Here is an 18,051-nt window from a genome sequence, read left to right as displayed (position 1 = left end):
GGCTGTGTTTCTTCTGGAAGCTCCAGGGGAGACCCCTCAGATTTCCTGCCCTCTAGAGGCTGCCAGTGGTCCTCAGCTTGTGGCCCCTTCCTTCTTCAAAGCCAGCAGTCCCATCACTCTGACCTCTGCTGCTCTGTCACAGCCCTCCTCCAACCCTCCTGCCTCCCTCTTTCCCTTAGAGGGACCTTTGTCCTTCTATCTGGGGCCACACAGAAAATCCAGGATAATCCGAGCATCTGAAGATTCTTAATTTAATCACACTCTCAAAGTCCTTTTTTGTCATGTAAGGCCACATATTCACAGGTTCCAGGGATTAGGATGTGGACATCTCAGGGGACCACCATTCTGCCTCCCACAGGCACCAATTTACAAATCACTTGATTTTCTCTGGTGCTACCATGAGGCTCAGGTGCAGAGATGGAGAAAATTTGAAAGGTGAGATTGGAAGAGGGTTGAGGATCTTCTAGGAGACAAATACTAGAAGAGAACCCAAGGGAACTGAGGTGTTGGCAAAGGCGAGGTTAAATGATGCCTCACCATGGTCTAGACTGGTAGGATGGCCCTGAAACCAGGAAGCATTGATAGATTGGGAGAAAATGGAGGAGTCAAGACCTTGAGGCTTGATGAGGTTGAAGAACGGGTGTCATGGTGGAGAGGGCATGGAGGAATTGAGAGCATTGGAGACTGTGGTCAGAGAAGAGAATGATGGCCCTGAAGATTACACCAGGACAGTTAGGGGTGATGACAAGGTCAAGGTTGGAGATAAAGGTCAATGGAGGCGAGAAGGCCAGAGAGCTGTGTGGTCAGGGAGTCAGAGTGGTTGGCCCCATGGACATCGATGTGCTGTGATGGTGGCAGTATTTGGGGTACAGAGGAAGGCTTTAGCCAAGGCGAAGTCCTTGATGAAAGTGAGTTGAGTGGCTGGAAAGGAGTTGGGGAGATGACGGTGTTGAGAAAGGGCTCAGGATGGCCAATTTAGACCCTCAGAGAAGAAAACTTTGCCCCAGGAGGGTGGAGGAGTGATGGTTTGCAGGTGTTAGCAGCCCCCCACCGCCACCACCAACTCTCCTTGCCTGCAATTCCACATGCAAGGACATGAGTTCATAACAATCTGTTATCGTTGACTTCTATTCCTAAGATTACACCAGCTGTTTTGTTGGAAGCTGCAAGTTAACAAACATCTGTCTCAGGTGTGTCTGCCTGAGCCTGTCCCTGGAGTCTAAGGTCCCTCAGATCCTTTCTCTCTTCCCACCTGTGTATCTCTTGGGACTGAGTCTGGGGCTGGGCTGCTGGGAGTGCTATATTGGGAACCTGGGCAGAGAACCTCTTATAGAAAAAGCAGCTTTCACCAGGGAGGACACAATGTCCTTGGGTGAGGGCATGGTTTCCTTTATGCCAGGAGATGGAAGGAGACCACAGTGAGGAGATGTAAAGATGTGGCAAGTTCCAGGGGACACAGTGGAGATGGAGGATGGGACAGAGGGTCTGTGGGTGGAGAAGCCTAGAGCCTGACAAGGTACTAGAGAGATGAGGGGAGCAGATTCCAAAAAATGACCAGAGCAGTATTTCTGCTCCCACTTTTTCTTCCACAACCTTGTTACTACTCATAAATGGGTGGAGTCTATTTCCTCTACCCTTGAGCCCTAAGTGGCCTTTTGACCATTCCAACCCTTACCATACCCTGAAAGTGATGCTGTGTGACTTCTGAGACCTCCACCTTTCTCTCTTACTCTCGAGACACTTTCTCTCTTACTCTCGAGACACTCGTCTTTGGACTCAGCTACTATGCTGTGAGGAAGCTCAGGCCATACAGAGAGTCTACACATGGAGATTCAGGCTGAAAACTGAACCTAAGGTCTTGGCCAACTGCCAGCATCAACCACTGGACATGTGAGTTGAAGGGGGAACCTCCAGATGATTCCAGCCCCCAGTCTTGGAGCCTGCCAGCTGAGGCCCCAGACAGTGAAGCAGAGAAAAATCATCGTGACCCTGTCTTGCTCAAGCAGAGACAAGAGTCCTTGAGTATACTGAATGGTTGTTTAACACCACTAGGTTTTGAGGCAGTTTGTTACACAGCCCTACTGATGGATATACTAGGCAACTGGAGGGAATTCTATTTTGGGTGGCAAAGAATGGCTAAATGTGTGGTCTGGTGGATGAGGCAGGCTCAGGCTTTGGAAAGGAGAGCAGTATGAAGCTGCTGGCTGTGGAGTGGTGGGGGGAGTTGGAGCAGGTGGTGGCTGAGGCTGCTGTCCCCAAAGTCCAGGCCCTCAGCCTGCGCATGTGGACAAGCTCCTGGCTGGGTTTGGAGGTAGACAAGAAGGCCTGATCTTTTCATTGGCCTCTGGGTGTCCTATAGGAGTGAATGTATTGCCAGAATACTTATTAGGGGACAAAGGTCAGGTGTAGGTCCCTCCAAGCCTCCTCTCCTGCAGGTCCAACACTGCTGTTTGGACGATGTTACCCTCCTCAGGTGACTGAGGAGGGAATGGGCTCTAAGCATACAAGGATGTGGGTTGGTAACCCTTTTTGATCGCAGGACTTCTGTTCTTGAGGTTGCACCAGCAGTTTTGCTGAAAGCTGCAAGTTTAAGAACATCTGCCTCAGGTATATCTGCCCCGTCTTCCACCCTCTGGATCCTAAGGTCCCTGAGCAACCATTTCTGTCCTCCCATCCCTCCCCGCTGCCCGAGATCTCTAGGGCTAGGCAGTGATGGAGGGATGCTGTCTTGGGTACCAGTGCAGGGAGTTGAAGGCTCAGAACATGGCTGGCTCTGAGTTCCCCGCAGGAAGATCTCCCTTGTCCCCTTACTTCCCATCCACGCACCCCCTCTTTCTCCCAGGCCCCTCCTTAGTGCCAGCTCCTGTGGTTCCACGTTAGGGAACCAGAACAGGGCACCTGGGAGCTGGTCAGGACGGGGTTCTTGCAGCCTGCATAACCTTCATGGAACCAGGAGGGCCCCAGCAGGGTTTGGGGGTTGTCAGGTCCTGCAAAGAAAGCAGCAGCCACACAGCTGCCCTGACCACCTCTGCCCAGCAGCCCAGGACACTGAGGGTGAAAGCAAATGGGCTTCAGCAATAGAAGGAGCTGGCAGCAGGGGCCGCTCCCAGGTGCAAGACTCAAGAATGGATGGCAGGTTTCTCCCAAAGCAAAGTGCAGTGCACCAGGCATCCTCTGGGCCTGGCTCTCAGAGCACTGCCTCCAAGGGCTGTTCTAGAATAATCCATTTTGGGAAATTCCTTTAGTATTGTTTGTCAACAAACATTCCTGACCACTCACTAGAATGCCAGTCGCTGAACTGGGGTGTTTATGTGCATTTCCTTGTTGAAAATTTAGTTCATTCTCTCAACAACGTGAGGTGGGGGATGTCACCTGCCTCATGTGACTGAGGAGGGAACGGGCTCTGAGAGAGGCTGGGTGACTTGCCCAGCGCTGCCCCTCAGAGTGGAGGAGCTGGGTTTTGATCTCCATCTTTCTGGTCCTCTACCATCTCACTGCAGCTTCTGGGGTGTGGGCGGAGGAGGGTGAATCCCTGTGTCAGGCTGGGCCAGGCTTCTGGGCTTGTTCTCCTGCTGCCTGTTCTGATTGAATTCCATCATCATTCTGTTCCCAGACACAGGCTTCCAAGAAAGCCCTCTTCCCCAGGGACAGGGGCTGTTTCCCATTCCCTTCCTCAAACTCCAATGTCTGTTTCTGAAACTGTTGGTTCAACAACGAAGAAGAAAAAGGCAGAAATCTAAATGGGTTGCAGGGAAAGGAGATGCTGGGATTAAACATATGTGTTTTTGTAGTATGCCCACAACCTAGATACAGTAAGCACCAAAAACTTGCCATGTGATGGTGCATGAGTGGTGTCACCCTTTCTGAGCCTCAGTTTCCCTCACTGTTGAATCAGGTGAGTGCGGGGCTTCTCAGCCTCAGCACAATTGATATTTGTGGCAGATTATTCTTTTGGGGAATGAAGCAGGGGGCTGTTTGGTGCATTGTACTTAGCAGCATCCTCAGCCTCTGCCCAATAGACGTCAGCAGCACCCCCCTTTCAAGTTATGACAACCAAAAATATCTCCAGATATTGGTAAACATCCCCTTGAGACGCAAAATTGCCCCTACTTGAAAACCACTGGGCTAGCGGTAGCTCCCTTTCATGGTTGTTACGAAAATTCTCAAAAAATGATTTTCTTCCTTCCTTTCATTTGTCCTTCCTTCTACCCCTCTCCTTCCCTCTTGGGGACTGATCCTTTTCTATAATGATCAAATGTATGCATTTTTCTGCTGGTATCTTGATCGTGGATATAACGATCACGTTGAATGAGATATTCCTAAAGTATCTGCCACTTCCGTTGAGCATGATGTTCAGTAATTCCGTGGCTCGTTTGCATCTAGGCACAAGCTCAAGACCGTCCCTCCAACCTGGATTGAAGGTATTATGGACCCATGCTACAGACGGGGCATCTGGAGAGAGAAGAGGTCAGACATCCCGTTGGAGCTGAAGGAGGGGCTCAGGACACACAGGTTGATGCAGTCCCAGGAAAAGCTGTCACTTTAAAATGGGCATGCCCAAAAAAGTTTGGTTGAGGGAGGCCAAGCAGGGAGTTACCAAACGAAAGACAGAGATCAGGGGGCTGACACTGACCAGCTCTTCCCCAAGCTTTCCTTTTCCCCTGAATTAGACTACATTTCCCACCTTCCCCTGCTCTTAGACATGGTCACATGATTGAGTTCTGGCCAATGGCATGTGGACAGAGGGTGAAGTCACAACTTCATGGTCTATGAAAACCTCCCACAAGGCTTTCCACCCACAGTATCATCTATTCTCTCTCCCCTCCAACTGCCCATTGGACATCAATGTCCAGAGCAACCTAAGAAGCCCATGTTGAAGATGGCAGAGCCTCCATGGGTCTCTGAATGTCTGCAGGACTGGGTGGAGCCTAGGACCCACCCCTGCACAGCTGAGTGGACTTTATAGGAGTGAGAAATGAACTTCTATTCTATGAAGCCTGTATATGCTCGGGGTTGTTGGTTGGGTAGTCAGCCTATTCTTTTTTTTTTTTTGAGACAGAGTCTCGCTCTGTCGCCCAGGCTGGAGTGCAGTGGTGTGATCTCAGCTCACTGCAAGCTCTGCCTCCCGGGTTCATGCCATTCTCCTGCCTCAGCCTTGGGAGTAGCTGGGACGACAGGCGCCTGGCACCACGCCCGGCTAATTTTTTGTATTTTTAGTAGAGACTGGGTTTTACCGTGTTAGCCAGGATGGTCTTGATCTCCTGACCTCGTGATCCGCCCGCCTTAGCCTCCCAAAGTGCTGGGATTACAGGCGTGAGCCACCGCGCCTGGCCTCAGCAGCACTTTTTTTTTTTAATTTATTTTTTATTTCAATAGGTTTTTGGGGACCAGGTAGTGTTTGGTTACATGAATAAGTTCTTTAGGGGTGATTTCTGAGATTTTGGTGTACCCATCATTTAATCAGCAGCATTTTGATTAGGGAAATGGAATAATTATTTCTGTGCCAGTTCTTGTGGCTCTAACTCTGAATATTATGGAGGCAGAGTTTTTAGTTGAACGAAACATGGGACCACGTGACCATGGGAGGTAGAACCAAGTCACTAAATGCAGACTGGCCCGGGAGTCCACCCAGGATGGCTGAGAAACTTGCACTGAGCCAGTTTCCTAGGGACTAAGAATAAACAGGAGACACAGAAGTTCTGACACAGGGTGCTGACTCTGGGCAGCGTGGAATGATTGCTTGGAGCTTGGCAGGGGGTCAGCAGGTGGGGGTGGGCAAAGGCCTGAGCTCCCCTGACCCCAGGGCCTGGTGGCTCAGCACATCAGTTTTCGCAGGTGCCTGTCTCAGATAAGAGGAAAGAAGGTTAAAAGCTGGGGCAGAAAGTTCAGAAAAGCCAAGAGTGGTTACTGCAGCTCTGAGGTAGGGATGTAGGGACGCTGGGCCCTCAGCCTCCCTGCTCCATGCTTTTCTCTGGGACCCGGGTAGGAAAGCTTTTCGTGAGACCGAAGTTCTCTTGAAGGAGGCTCAAGAGTTTGGTGCCTCTTGGTTCCAGGAGGAGCAGTGAAGCCTGTGGCCCTTAGCAAGAAAACTCAAGGTCAAAGTCCTGAAAAAAATGCTGGCCTGGCGCCGTGGCTCACGCCTATAATCCCAGCACTTTGGGAGGCGCAGCGGGCGGATCACAAGGTCAGGAAATTGAGACCATCCTGGCTAACATGGTGAAACCTCGTCTGTACTAAAAATACAAAAAATTAGCCAGGCATGGTGGCAGGCGCCTGGAGTCCCAGCTACTCGGGAGGCTGAGGCGTTGAACTCAGGAGGCGGAGGTTGCAGTGAGCTGAGATCACGTCACTGGACTCCAGCCTGGGCAACAGAGCAAGACTCATCAAAAAGAAAGAAAAGAAAAGAAGGAAGGAAAGAAGAAAGAAAGAAAGAAAAAGAAAGAAGAAAGAAAGAGAAAGAAAGAGCAAAGTATAACTGGATGCGAAGGTCTCCTGGGCTGCAGCTTGGACAGAACCAGGAGAGGGTGCTGCTTATCCCTCCTCTTGCCTCCAAGGAGGGGAAGGTGGAGGTCTGTGCCCACCTGTGAGGGTGAACCTGGCTGTCTGCAGTGGTCGTCGGCTGGGGCCTGTGCCATTTGTTGGCCATCGCCCAGGCTAGAAGGGTCCCTCTGGCCCCTCTCTCAGTTCCTTACCTTACTCCTCCCTGTGACCTAGGGCAGGAGTGGTCGGATGCCCTGCCTGGAACTGTCCAGTGACAGTGGAGGAAGCTCAATTTGGCCTCTGGTCTGAGCCACATCCTCCCGTCTGGCTTTGCCAGCCATGATGCTCACGTTTTAGTCATAAGGATGCTCTACTTCGTAATCATTTCAGAATTCGGAGGGGAACGGAGGCTGGCTAGTGACCTTCTTTGAAACCACTTGGGGGCAACTTTAGTGCCTTGGGAGCTGTGGCTCCGGCTGGCCTCCACTCTGCAGGAGGACAGGCCTGGCTCTCTTGGCTGCCCAGGGGCCCACATCCCACCCAGGAGAGCCTGTGTATCTTCTGGCTCATTGGTGAAAAGCCACCTCGATGGCACCACCCAGAAGTTTGAAACCAGCCATTGGTACTGGGGAGGTGGCCAGTGACCCAGATTAAAGCCGGAAAAATCGGCCTTGGTCAGAGCCTGGCCTCCCCGCCCCCTGGGCCTCCTTTTTCTTCTCTGGCGGCGGGGGTGGGGCACAGTGTACCCCAGACCCAGGGATATCTGTTTACCCTAACCACCCACAAAGACTTATGGAGGGCTCTTCCCCTGCCTCCCCACATCAAGAAGAGAACATTTTAAAAATGTTTTTATTTAATTAAAAAAAAGACAGAACAACCAACCAAAAACCAGTAGTAGGTACTGGAGTCACAGGTGCTTAACTGGCGAAACACACAGGGGTGGGGGTGAGGGGGTGGGTCAGGAGGAGGGAGAGAAGGCGGGTACAGGCCACCCCATCCCCCCGGACAGGCGTCAGGTCTGAGATGCAGCGGGAGGGCCAGGAATGGGCGGCCCAGGGCCCAGGGTCCCCGGAGACCCGGCTGGCCGCGGGGAGAAGGCTGAGAAGTTCCAGGTGTCTGAGGTGGTTTTGCTCCCGGCTCGTCCCCTTCTTCCTACTCTTTCTTGGTCCCTAGGTGGGCCCTGCTTACTCTGCCTGGGACTGGGCAAGAGGTAGGATTCATTGGAACACAGCTTTCTCCATGGAATGATAGAAACTTCTGGGGCAGTGGGAGGGGAGGTGGCAGATGGAGAGGAAACAGAACAGCGCGGCTGCCTTGCTTTTGGAGATCACAGAAGAAAAGTCTCGGGGCCTTGCTGGACGGCCGGTCTGGGGAGGGCGTTCCCTGTCTTCAGCCTGGTCATGGCAGTGGAGGTGGTGGGGTGTGGGGACGGGGCTGGCCTAGAGCAGGTGAAGGCCTTGAGCTCTGGTGCTTCAGCGTCCGCTGCTAGGCACACTTGGACACGCCACCAGACGATGTCAGCCCCGACGGGAGCGAAGGCTCCAGAGCACAGCACACAGGGCCCCTGGCAAGCCTCATTTCAGCTCCCCGGCACACCGCAGCAGTCAGCTGGGGCCGCTACGGGTGGATGCGTCCTTTCCTGGGGGCAAAGGAAGGTGGGATAGACGATGACGTCATCACCAGGCCGAATGGACCTGGGTCTGAACCCCAGGGGGCCGAGTCCACCCATGGGCTGTGAGCAGGTAGCTGAGGTAAGGATGCGCTCGTTATTTCCAAGCACGACAGCTACCAGGACTACAGGCGACTGTTCCAGGGTGGATCAAGGAGTCTCAAAAAGTAAGAAACAATTTTTCTTTAGAAAGCACATGTTTTATATAAAAGAGGGTTAAGTTCCATGTTCTAGAGAGTTCTTCTTCCAAGCCAGTACACGCTTCCACGCTCTTTGCTTGCTTCAGGAGGGGGAAAAAAAAGAATGGCTGGAAAAACTGTAAAACACAGAACCCACTTCCTCAGCTCCGGACAAAGTGCTGAGATCTCCCCTCTGTAGAGAGGAAGAGAAGCCCAGCTCAGCCCATTTATCCAAACTCCCTCCACCCCATCCTGTTAGGTGGTGGCGGAATAAATTATATTGACAGGAGTTGTGGGGCCAGTTGCTGCTACTTTTTAAGACAAAAAAATGAATGTAAGTTGCTCTCCTGGTGTTGATTTGCAGAAAGTCATGATTTGTAACCACCTAGGAATTGGATGTTTGTTCTCTAGGATTTTTTTTTTTTTTTTTTTTGCCACTGTTCACCCTTGGGTCTCCCTTTCTTGCACAGAAGTCCAGGCTCCTGTTGCCAAATGCCAGTTGGAGGGAGCTGTCTGTCCACCTCTTCCCCAGGACCCCCAGTGCTCAGGGGACAGAGTTGCTCCTCGGGTCTGTGACAAGGAGCACAGCAAGAGGCCACGTGCCCACCTTTCCCCTGACCAATGGAACCCTCCAGACTCTGCAGTCCAGTTAGTGGGTCTGTCCTGCCCATTCTGAGTGAGGCGGAAGCTTCCAGAAGCAGAGAAGAGAGCCAGCAACAGCTGCCAGCCTTTACCTGGGCCTCCTTCACAGGCCATGGCCTCCCCAGGTCGAGGGAAGCTGGCCCCGGGACAGCGCAAAGGCCGAAGCACCAGTTGGCTGCAGAGCTGTCTTCAGGATCACAGGCCACCGCCAGAGTCTCGAAGAGAGGGAGAGATGGAGAGGAAGGGAGTGAGCTTCGGTGGTCTGATTTCTGGCTCAACGACACAGGAACCTCAGGTTCAAAAGCAGCTGACAAGAGCCCAGAGATCTCTTGGTGCTTGGCAGAGCCTTCTGGTGGCCCGGCGCCCAGGCAGGGAGGGAAGGGCCTGAAATCCCGTTTTTCTGGCAAGATTCCTTTCCAAGAGGAGATAATGGCTCGATTTTGTCTTCCCGAGTTGATCAAGGCCGGGCAGCCTCAGGAAAGCTCTGGGGCTTCCTGGGAGATTTCAGTGACCCTGGGGCATCAAAACACCCTTTTTGGGGGAGGGGACAAAGTCAGCCTTCAGCTTCTTCTGCAGCCCCGGGTCCAGTCTCCCAGCACAACCTCCACGCAAAGCCAGCCCAGGACACCTCTGGAGACCAGGGAGGGCTGCGTTTGGCTTTAGTTCATTGTTCGTCATCTTGAGGATCACACACCGTCCTGTGTGACAAAAAGAGCCATTCTGGGGAGAGGCCGGAGCTGACAGAAGGGGCAGGTGGCTCACACAGGGGTCGTCCGTCGGTTCAGCATGCTGACATGGAAACCTTCCTTCAGGTCCTGCTGGAAAAAGTCATGCACCTGCAGGAAGCTGGCCTCCTGGTCGGGGCTGTAGCTGGCTGCGGTGGTCACCTTGAGGGGCTCCCTGGACAGCGTGTACATGGACAGCTCCCCCATGGGGATGGCCCCTGCGATCTTCAGGCCCATGGGCGACACGTCCCTGGAGGGCGAGGCCTCGGTGGACCTCGAGCTGGACCTCGAGCGCCGTCGCCGGTACCTGTAGCTCGGCATCCTGGCATAAGGAGAAGAGGAAGACGCCTTGAGGAATTCTCGTTTGGTCTTAAACCTCAACTCTTTATTTTTCTCAATGTAAATGTTGACAGCCAGGACGCCCACGGTCTCAGCCACAATGAAAGACAGAGCTCCAAAGTAAAACGACCACCCATAGTTGTAATGGTTCTTTTTGTCTTCGTCCCGCTTGTCACTCGGGTCGCCTGTGTTGCTGGAAATGTAGACGATGATACCAATGATGTTACTGAGGCCTGAAAGGGAAGCGGGGAGCGGGGAGTGGGGCCAGGGAGGGAGAGAGGCAGAGGTTAGACCCACAGTGGGATGGGCAGGGCAGGGAACAGGTGGACACTCCCCTCTCTGATGAGTATTTCTTTATTCTGGTTGCTAATTTTTCTTTTCAGTAATTAATGTTGAATGGGTAATATAGTACAAAGTTCAAATGAGGTATACAATAAAACACACCTTCAGCCCCCAGTTCCCCTCTTTAAGGCAACTACTGTTATCTTCCTTTGTATGTCCTTCCAGAAAAAAATTCTAACACACACACACACACACACACACACACACACACCCCTATTATTTCCTTTGCACAATACTCTTTGGCCGCTTGTTTTTTCTCTTAACAGTACATCTGAGAGATGGTTCTGAATCAGGCCATGGAGAGCTGCTCCTGTCTTTCTAACTACATGTGGCACCCCCATACAGAAGTCGCATGACCCACCTAACCAGGCCTTTGCAAGAGATGTCTGGGTGGCTCCCTGCCCTCTGCTATGACAAGGTTGCCTTGGACATCCTTGTGTCTACAGCCTCACATGTGCACATGGATACAACTACGGGGTGCACTCCTTGCAGTGAAACTGCTGGGCCATGTGCATTGAAACACTTAAAATACATTTTTATTTGAGAATAATTTATGATTTACCAAACAGCTGCAAGGTCCAGAGAGTTTCATATACTCCTCACCCAGTTCCCCCTAATGTTAACATTTTACATTATGTGGAACATTTGTCACAGCAAACAAACCAACCTGGCACATTACTTCAGACTTTACATGGATTTTTTGTTTGTTTGTATTTTGAGACAGTCTCAGTCTCACTCTGCTGCCCAGGCTGGAGAGCAGTGGCACGATCTCTGCTGACTGCAACCTCTGCCTCCTGGGTTCAAGCGATTCTCCTGCCTCGGTCTCCTGAGTAGCTGAGATTACAGGCACGCACCACCATGCCTGGGTAATGTTTGTATTTTTAGTAGAAACAGGGTTTTACCATGTGGCTAGGCTGGTCTCAAACTCAGGACCTTAAGTGATCCACCTGCCTCAGCCTCCCAAAGTGCTGGGATAATAGGTGTGAGCCACCGTGCCCGGCCTTTACTTGGATTTTACTGGGTTTGCACTAATGTCCTTCCTCTGTCCCTGGATGGATTCAGGATATTACATTGCATTTAGTGTTTTAAATTTATAGTCACTGCCTAAGTGCCCTCTGTAAGGGTACAAATGTCCCAACAGCCTATCATGAATATTATCAAATTTCTGGTTCTTTGCCAATATGGGAAGTGAAAAAGAGCCATTGTTGTGTTTATTCGATTCTCTCTTATTCTAGGGGAGGCTGAACAGAGCCATACTGGTGGGGTGTGAGTTCCAGTTCTACCAAATACCAGTGTGACTTTTGACAAATTACTCCCACTCCCCATGTGTCAGTCTCCTCATGTGTAAAGTGGGAGTAACCGTGGTCCACACCTCGCCGGGCTGGTGTGAGGATTAAATGAGCTGATATATACAAAGTACTCACAACAGCATCCAGCACACAGGGCGCCTGCCATAAGTTCAATTACCATCTGCTGCATTTTATCATAAAGTGCTGTGTTGTGTTTGTCTCTGCACTGTCCACGTCCTCTGTCCATTTTCTGTGGCACCCACCTCGTGTGGAAAGGTTAGAATATCTTCTGCTAAGGGATCCAGCAATCCTGCCCTGAGCACATCAGTCCTGGGTTTCGACTCCTTGTCTCTTCCATTGTATTCTGTAAGAACCCTTTCTGACATGTTTTTTTTTAACCTACTAGTTTGCTTTTTATTTACTTATTTTTTTGAGACAGGGTCTTGCTCTGTCACCCAGGTTGGAGTGCAGTGGCGTGATCTCGGCTCACTGCAACCTCCGCCTCCCAGGTTCAGGTGATTCTCGTGCCTCAGCCTCCTAAGTAGCGTGCCACCATGCCCGGCTAATTTTTGTATTTTTAGTAGAGACGGGGTTTCACCATGCTGGCCAGGCTGGTCTCAAACTCCTGACCTCCAGTGATCTGCCTGCCTCGGCCTCCCAAAGTGCTGGGATTACAGGTGTGAGCCACCGCTAGTTCACCTTTCTCCCCTCTGATCTCTCTCTTGCTGCTTCCCTAGCTTTGTGTTTTCTTCCCCACTCTGTATTCAGCACGCGTTGGAAAAGTCTTTCTTAAATGACAACTCCATGAATCCAGTTTCCCAGAGAAGTCTTGTATCTTCTTCCGACTTTCCCAGCCTTGGAACCTGTCCCTCCCCTGTGGCACCTACCGTTTTCCACCTCGAGTTCTTTAACAGCTTGTCTGACCTCCCTGCCAGGGCTGGTGGCCTGAAGCCAGGCCCCATACATGCCCGGGTGCCTACCACCACGCTCGGCCCCCATCAGCGCCCCCTGCCCCAGAGAATAAGCCAATGTCCCCCAGCGGGCTCCCCATTGCTTCCTTGCAGCCGGCCGCAGCCACCTTCTCTGCCTGGACTAGTTTTCATCGGCTAAGGCTCTGGGTCCAGGCTCCAAGCCCCTCTGGTGGCTGGCACCAAGCATCTGGGCCTGCCTTTGAAACGGCTCCTCCTGGGGGCACAGGCAGCTGCAGGAGGCACCTCGAGGGGCTATGGAGGGGGGCAGCCCTGGGCACAGCGTGTCTTTGCCACTGTGCGTGTGACTTCAGGGAAGCCACCTGAGCTGCTGGACTGCCTGTGTGCCTCCTCCGCAGGAGCGGGGATGGTGCCGTTGGGCTCACAGAGCGCTGGCACGGCCACTGTGGTTTCTGGTGTGACTGGAGCCTTCTCTCCCCGACATGGGGAGGACGCTCCAGACCAATGTTCAGGGGTCACAGCCGGGACCTCCTAAACGGCTCACACCTTGTGAAAAATGACTGCTTCAAGGAGCAGGCGGTGGGCCTGGGGCAGGAGGAGAGAGAACGGAGCTGCGGGGAAGAAGGGAAGGGCGGGGGGCCTGGCCAGGAGGGAGGTTCATGCTTCTCCCAGGAGACCCTCAACACAGGCTCCTCTTCCCAATAGACACACACGTGCGCACACACACCACACTCCTCAGACACACACACACCATAGTCCTCACACACACAAACACACCGTAGTCCTCAAATACACACACACAACACCCTCCTCAGACACACACACCATAGTCCTCAAATACACACACACACCACACGCCTCAGACACACACACCATAGTCCTCACACACACACACCACACTCCTCAGACACACACACACACCATAGTCCTCACACACACAAACACACCACACTCCTCAAATACACACACATACCATAGGCCTTACACACACACACCACAGTCCTCAAATACACACACATCCCGCTCACATACACAAACACACCACAGTCCTCAAATACACACACACACCACACAACTCAGACACAGACAACATAGTCCACACACACACACCACAGTCCTCAGACACACACACACCCCACACTCCTCAGACACACACACCATAGTCCTCACACACACACACCATAGTCCTCAAATACATACATACACACCGCACGCCTCAGACACACACATACCACAGTCCGCAAATACACACACACACACCACATGCCTCAGACACACACACACCACAGTCTTCAAATATACACACACACCACACTCCTCAGACACATACACACCATAGTCCTCACACACACAAACACCACAGTCCTCAAATACATACACACCACACTCTTTACACACACAAACACACCACAGTCCTTAAACACACACATCATGTTCCTCACACACACAAACACACCACACTCTTCACACACACAAACACATCACACTCCTCAAACATACCACAGTCCTCAAATACACACACACATCCTACACTCTTCACACACACAAACACACCACAGTCTACAAACACACCACAGTCCTCCAACACACCACACTCCTCAAACACACACATATACCACACACACAATCACAGTTCTCAAACACATACACACACCACACTCCTGACACACGCACTCCACACACATGTCTATTGATTGCGCTGGAAGGAAACAGACGCTGGAGTGGTGCAGAACTGGAGCCTGGCACTTCGGCTCCCCAGCGGCGGCTGCAGAGCTGGAGCCAGCCCCTCTACTGCGGTGGCCCCGGGTCCCAGGATGTGAACAGAAGTCATCTACTCACTCCAGGAGAAAGGGCGAGGGAATGCAGGACAGGACAAGGGTGCTCTGAGAGGCCCGCATGTGCAGCATCACAGACCTGTCCATTCTCAGCCAAGGTGGCATGTCACTGTCACCCACAGCTCTGTGACTTTTCCCCAGTGGCACTTTCCGGGGACATCGGGCATGGCTCTGAGGTGCTGCTGCCTTCTCATAGCCAGGAGGGTTGGGGCAGTCAGGATGGGCGGGGCCGCCTGCTCTGTTGCCTGCTCACTCTTTCCCGGGCACCTTGGGCTTCTGCTTCCTCTGCAAGACGGCCACTCATGCCCATTCTGGGCCCTCACCCTGTCTTTACCTGGCCAGCTCCTTCAAGTTTTGGCATGATTCCCCTGGGCATCTCCCTGACTGCCTAACCCAGCCAGGCTCCAGTTACAGGCTTGTAAAACTGCCAGCTGAACCCCACGCACCACTTTTCACACCTGGATTTATTTTTTGGTTGAAGTGAAATTCATGCAAGATAAGAGTAACCCTTTGGAAGGGCACAATCCAGTGGCATTTGGCGCATTCAGAATGTTGTGCAAGCACCCAAAACATTTCTGTCACCCCACAAGGAAGCCCTGTTCGGCAGGTGCTCCCCATTCTCCATCCACCCCGTCCTAAACACCGGTCAGTTGCATGCGGCGATGTTATGTCTGCATTCCCCCCCGCAGGATCCACACTCCCTGGCAGTGTGAAACAGGCACTCCTGTGTCCCCAGCTCCCAGCCCAGTGCCAGCCCAGGCAGGCGGCTCACCTGCAGCCACGAAGAGGATGCCGGCACTGAGGACGATGTTGTTCTTGCGGCTGTAGATCCTGCCGGCGCCGATGCACAGGCCACCCAGGAGAAGCAGGATGGTGCTGAGGATGGGGAAGACGCTGGAGGCTCGTACAATGCCTGGCCAGGGAGGTGGGGGGCACAAAGCAGAGGGCAGTGAGATCAGCTGCCCTCCCGGGCATGGCTGTGTATGTCTCCCAGGAACCTTGCAGCTCCAGGCCCTTCCCCAGGATTTGAGATTCCCATCAGGACCTGGAAACTCGAGGCGGGCCAGGGCCTGAGTAGGCTCAGGGCTGTTGGATCAGATGCAAGTGGGGGCTCCAGGTCTCCTCTTCACCCTAGAGTCACATTTGCCTACCTCTCGCTTAGTCTCTCCCTGGGAGTGGGCACCAGGGAGACCATAGCAACAGCCATGAAAGCAATAAACCGCATCACATTTCTGCGACACTGCACAACCCCCTCAGCCCTTGCATCAACACAGTCTCCCTGAAGCCCCTGGAAGGCTGGGAAGCAGTGTCCACAAAGGGTGGCCCTGGTCAGTGGTTGAGAGCACAGGCATTGGCATTAGGTGGGTTTGTGACATGCCGGCTGTGCAGGCTTGGCCGAGTCACTTTCACTCTACAAAACTCAGCTTCCCGTCTGTGGAATGAGGTTCCTCACAGCACCGGTGTCCTACACTTGGTTTTGTACATGTAAGGTGCATCACGCTGGGCCGGCCATTCTATACCTTCAACATCATCATCATCCCCCAGGTGACAGACAAGGATGTGGGACCACACGACTGGCCTGAAGTCACAGGGGAGGTGTGACTGGGCCGAGAGGGATGCTTGTGACCCACAGTGTCCACAGAACCACCTTTGTAGCCCTGCCACTGACTAGCTGAGTGGGGACGGTTGACTTTGGTGGCCACCTCAGTCCCCTTTTATAACTTGGGAATAGTAACATCTACCTGTAGGGAGTTGGATTGCAGCCTCCCTAGGATATACCTGTGTCCTAACCCTTAGGACCTGTAAATTGATCTTATTTAGAAAAAGGGTCTTGGCAGGGCGCAGTGGCTCATGCCTGTAATCCCAGCACTTTGGGAGGCCAAAGCGGGCGGATCACCTGAGGTCAGGAGTTCGAGACCAGCCTGGGCAACATGGTGAAATCCCATCTCTACTAACAATACAAAAAAAATTAGCCGGGCATGATGGTGGGTGCCTGTAATCCCAGCTACTTGGGAGGCTGAGGTAGGAGAATCACTCGAATCCAGGAGGTGGAGATTGCAGTGAGCCGAGACTGCACTGTTGCACTCCAGCCTGGGTGACAAGAGCAAGATTCTGTCAAAAAAAAAAAAAAAAAAAAAAAAAAGAGGTCTTGCAGATGTGGACTCAGTTAAGACTCTCAAGCTGAGATCATCCGGGATAAATCCAGTGGGCCCTAGATCCAAAGACGAGCATCCTTACAGAACCTTAGAAGAGGAGAAGACAGGGGAGAAGGGGCTGTGAAGACAGAGGCAGAGACCCAAAGGTGCTTCCATGAGCCAAGGAGTACCAACCGCCCCCAAAGCTGGAAGAGTGGCCCTCTCCTAGAGCCTTCAGAGAAAGCAGGGTCCCCCAGTACCTTGACTTTGGGCTTCTGGCTTCCACACTGTGACAGTGAATTTCGGTTGCAAGTCACACAGTTTTGATCATTTGTTATGGTGGCCTTGGGAAATGAACATGCCTCATCGGAGGGTTACCATGAGAAAACGTCAAGCACCCAGTAGGGGCTTAGGGTGCCCCTCCCTTAGCGTATGGGGTGGGAGGAAGACCAGAGGGAGGGAAGGGAGACTCGGGAAAGGGAAGCAAAGAGTTCGGCCTTTCCCAAGCACCTGCTGTCTCCCAGCCCCGTAAAAAGCTCGGCTGCGTGGACCCTTGGTGGCCCCCGCAGGGGACAGTGAGCCTGGCCGCACTGGCAGGCGCCGCCCTCCCCAACCAGCTGAGCGGGTTTCAGTGCTGTCAGCCTCTCCTCTGAAGGCAGGGTTTGTCTCCTTTTTTGTGAACGCATCAGTGTGTGTCCCTGCTTCACAGAGAGGGGATTGTCTGGGGGCATTAAATGCAGTTCTTCTCTCCGGTGCCTCCTCCTCTCTGATTCCTCTCTGCCTTCTGGCAGCAGCAGGCTCTGGGATGAAGTTTCCTGTGTGTTTCTGAAATGTGCCTCTGATCTGTCCTGGCCAGAAAAGTTGGGGTCAGTCATCCCCTCAATGCCCTCGTTCTGCAGACAGGTCAGAGGAATCCGAGAGAAGGAAGTCCATCCAGCACTTTGGGAGGCCGAGGTGAGTGGATCACTTGAGGTCAGGAGTTTAAGACCAGCCTGGCCAACACTGTGAAACCCAGTCTCTACTAAAAATAGAAAAATTAGCCGGGTATAGTGGCGGGTGCCTGTAATCCCAGCTATTCAGGAGGCTGAGGCACAAGAATCGCCTGAACCTAGGAGGCAGAGGTTGCAGTGAGCCAAGATTGTGCCACTGCACTCCAGCCTGGGTGACAGAGTGAGACTCCGTCCTAAAAAAAAAAAAAAAAAAAAAAAAGCCCAGTTGCTCTAAGATCACTGGATGCCCAGGCTTGGCTTACAGCCATCCATTCTGCCCAGGTAAGTCACACAAGCACCTATGCCTTGCCACAGGGACTCATGCCTGAGCTGTGGATGTGCAGATGCCAGCTGGGATTGCCACAGACAGTGGTGCAGGTCGGACACAGTGCAGGTGGCTAAGGGGTAGAGGGATGAGTGAGGCTGAAGTTCAGCCCGTGCCCTGCTGGCCATATCAAGCCTTGGCAGAGGATCTGCATCTGCCAGGAGACCAGACAC

The 18,051-nt window shown here is 52.7% G+C and overlaps 2 protein-coding genes across 2 annotated transcripts in view; both read right to left on the bottom strand.

Annotated features, from left to right (window-relative positions):
• Nucleotides 1-7,313: 7,313 nt before the first annotated feature.
• Nucleotides 7,314-9,648, bottom strand: LOC104675490. The gene is given in 3 exon segments (XM_030924120.1): nucleotides 7,314-8,760; nucleotides 8,763-9,442; nucleotides 9,573-9,648. Coding segments are annotated over 3 exon segments (873 nt in total). The 3' UTR covers nucleotides 7,314-8,643.
• Nucleotides 7,314-18,051, bottom strand: part of CACNG4 (calcium voltage-gated channel auxiliary subunit gamma 4) — a 70,129-nt gene continuing 59,391 nt past the window's right edge. Inside the window, exons 3-4 of the mRNA XM_030923450.1 lie at nucleotides 15,202-15,342; nucleotides 7,314-10,267 (exon numbers count right to left, since the gene is read on the bottom strand). Of these exons, the coding sequence (XP_030779310.1) occupies nucleotides 9,729-10,267; nucleotides 15,202-15,342 (680 nt within the window). The 3' untranslated portion in view covers nucleotides 7,314-9,728. The remainder of the gene's footprint in view (nucleotides 10,268-15,201; nucleotides 15,343-18,051) is intronic.

This window comes from Rhinopithecus roxellana, chromosome 19 (assembly GCF_007565055.1).
Source record: "Rhinopithecus roxellana isolate Shanxi Qingling chromosome 19, ASM756505v1, whole genome shotgun sequence".
In the NCBI taxonomy this organism is placed as follows: domain Eukaryota; kingdom Metazoa; phylum Chordata; class Mammalia; order Primates; family Cercopithecidae; genus Rhinopithecus; species Rhinopithecus roxellana.
The sequence above is the reverse complement of the archived record's forward strand: the minus strand, read 5'-3'. Positions and strand labels throughout refer to the sequence as shown.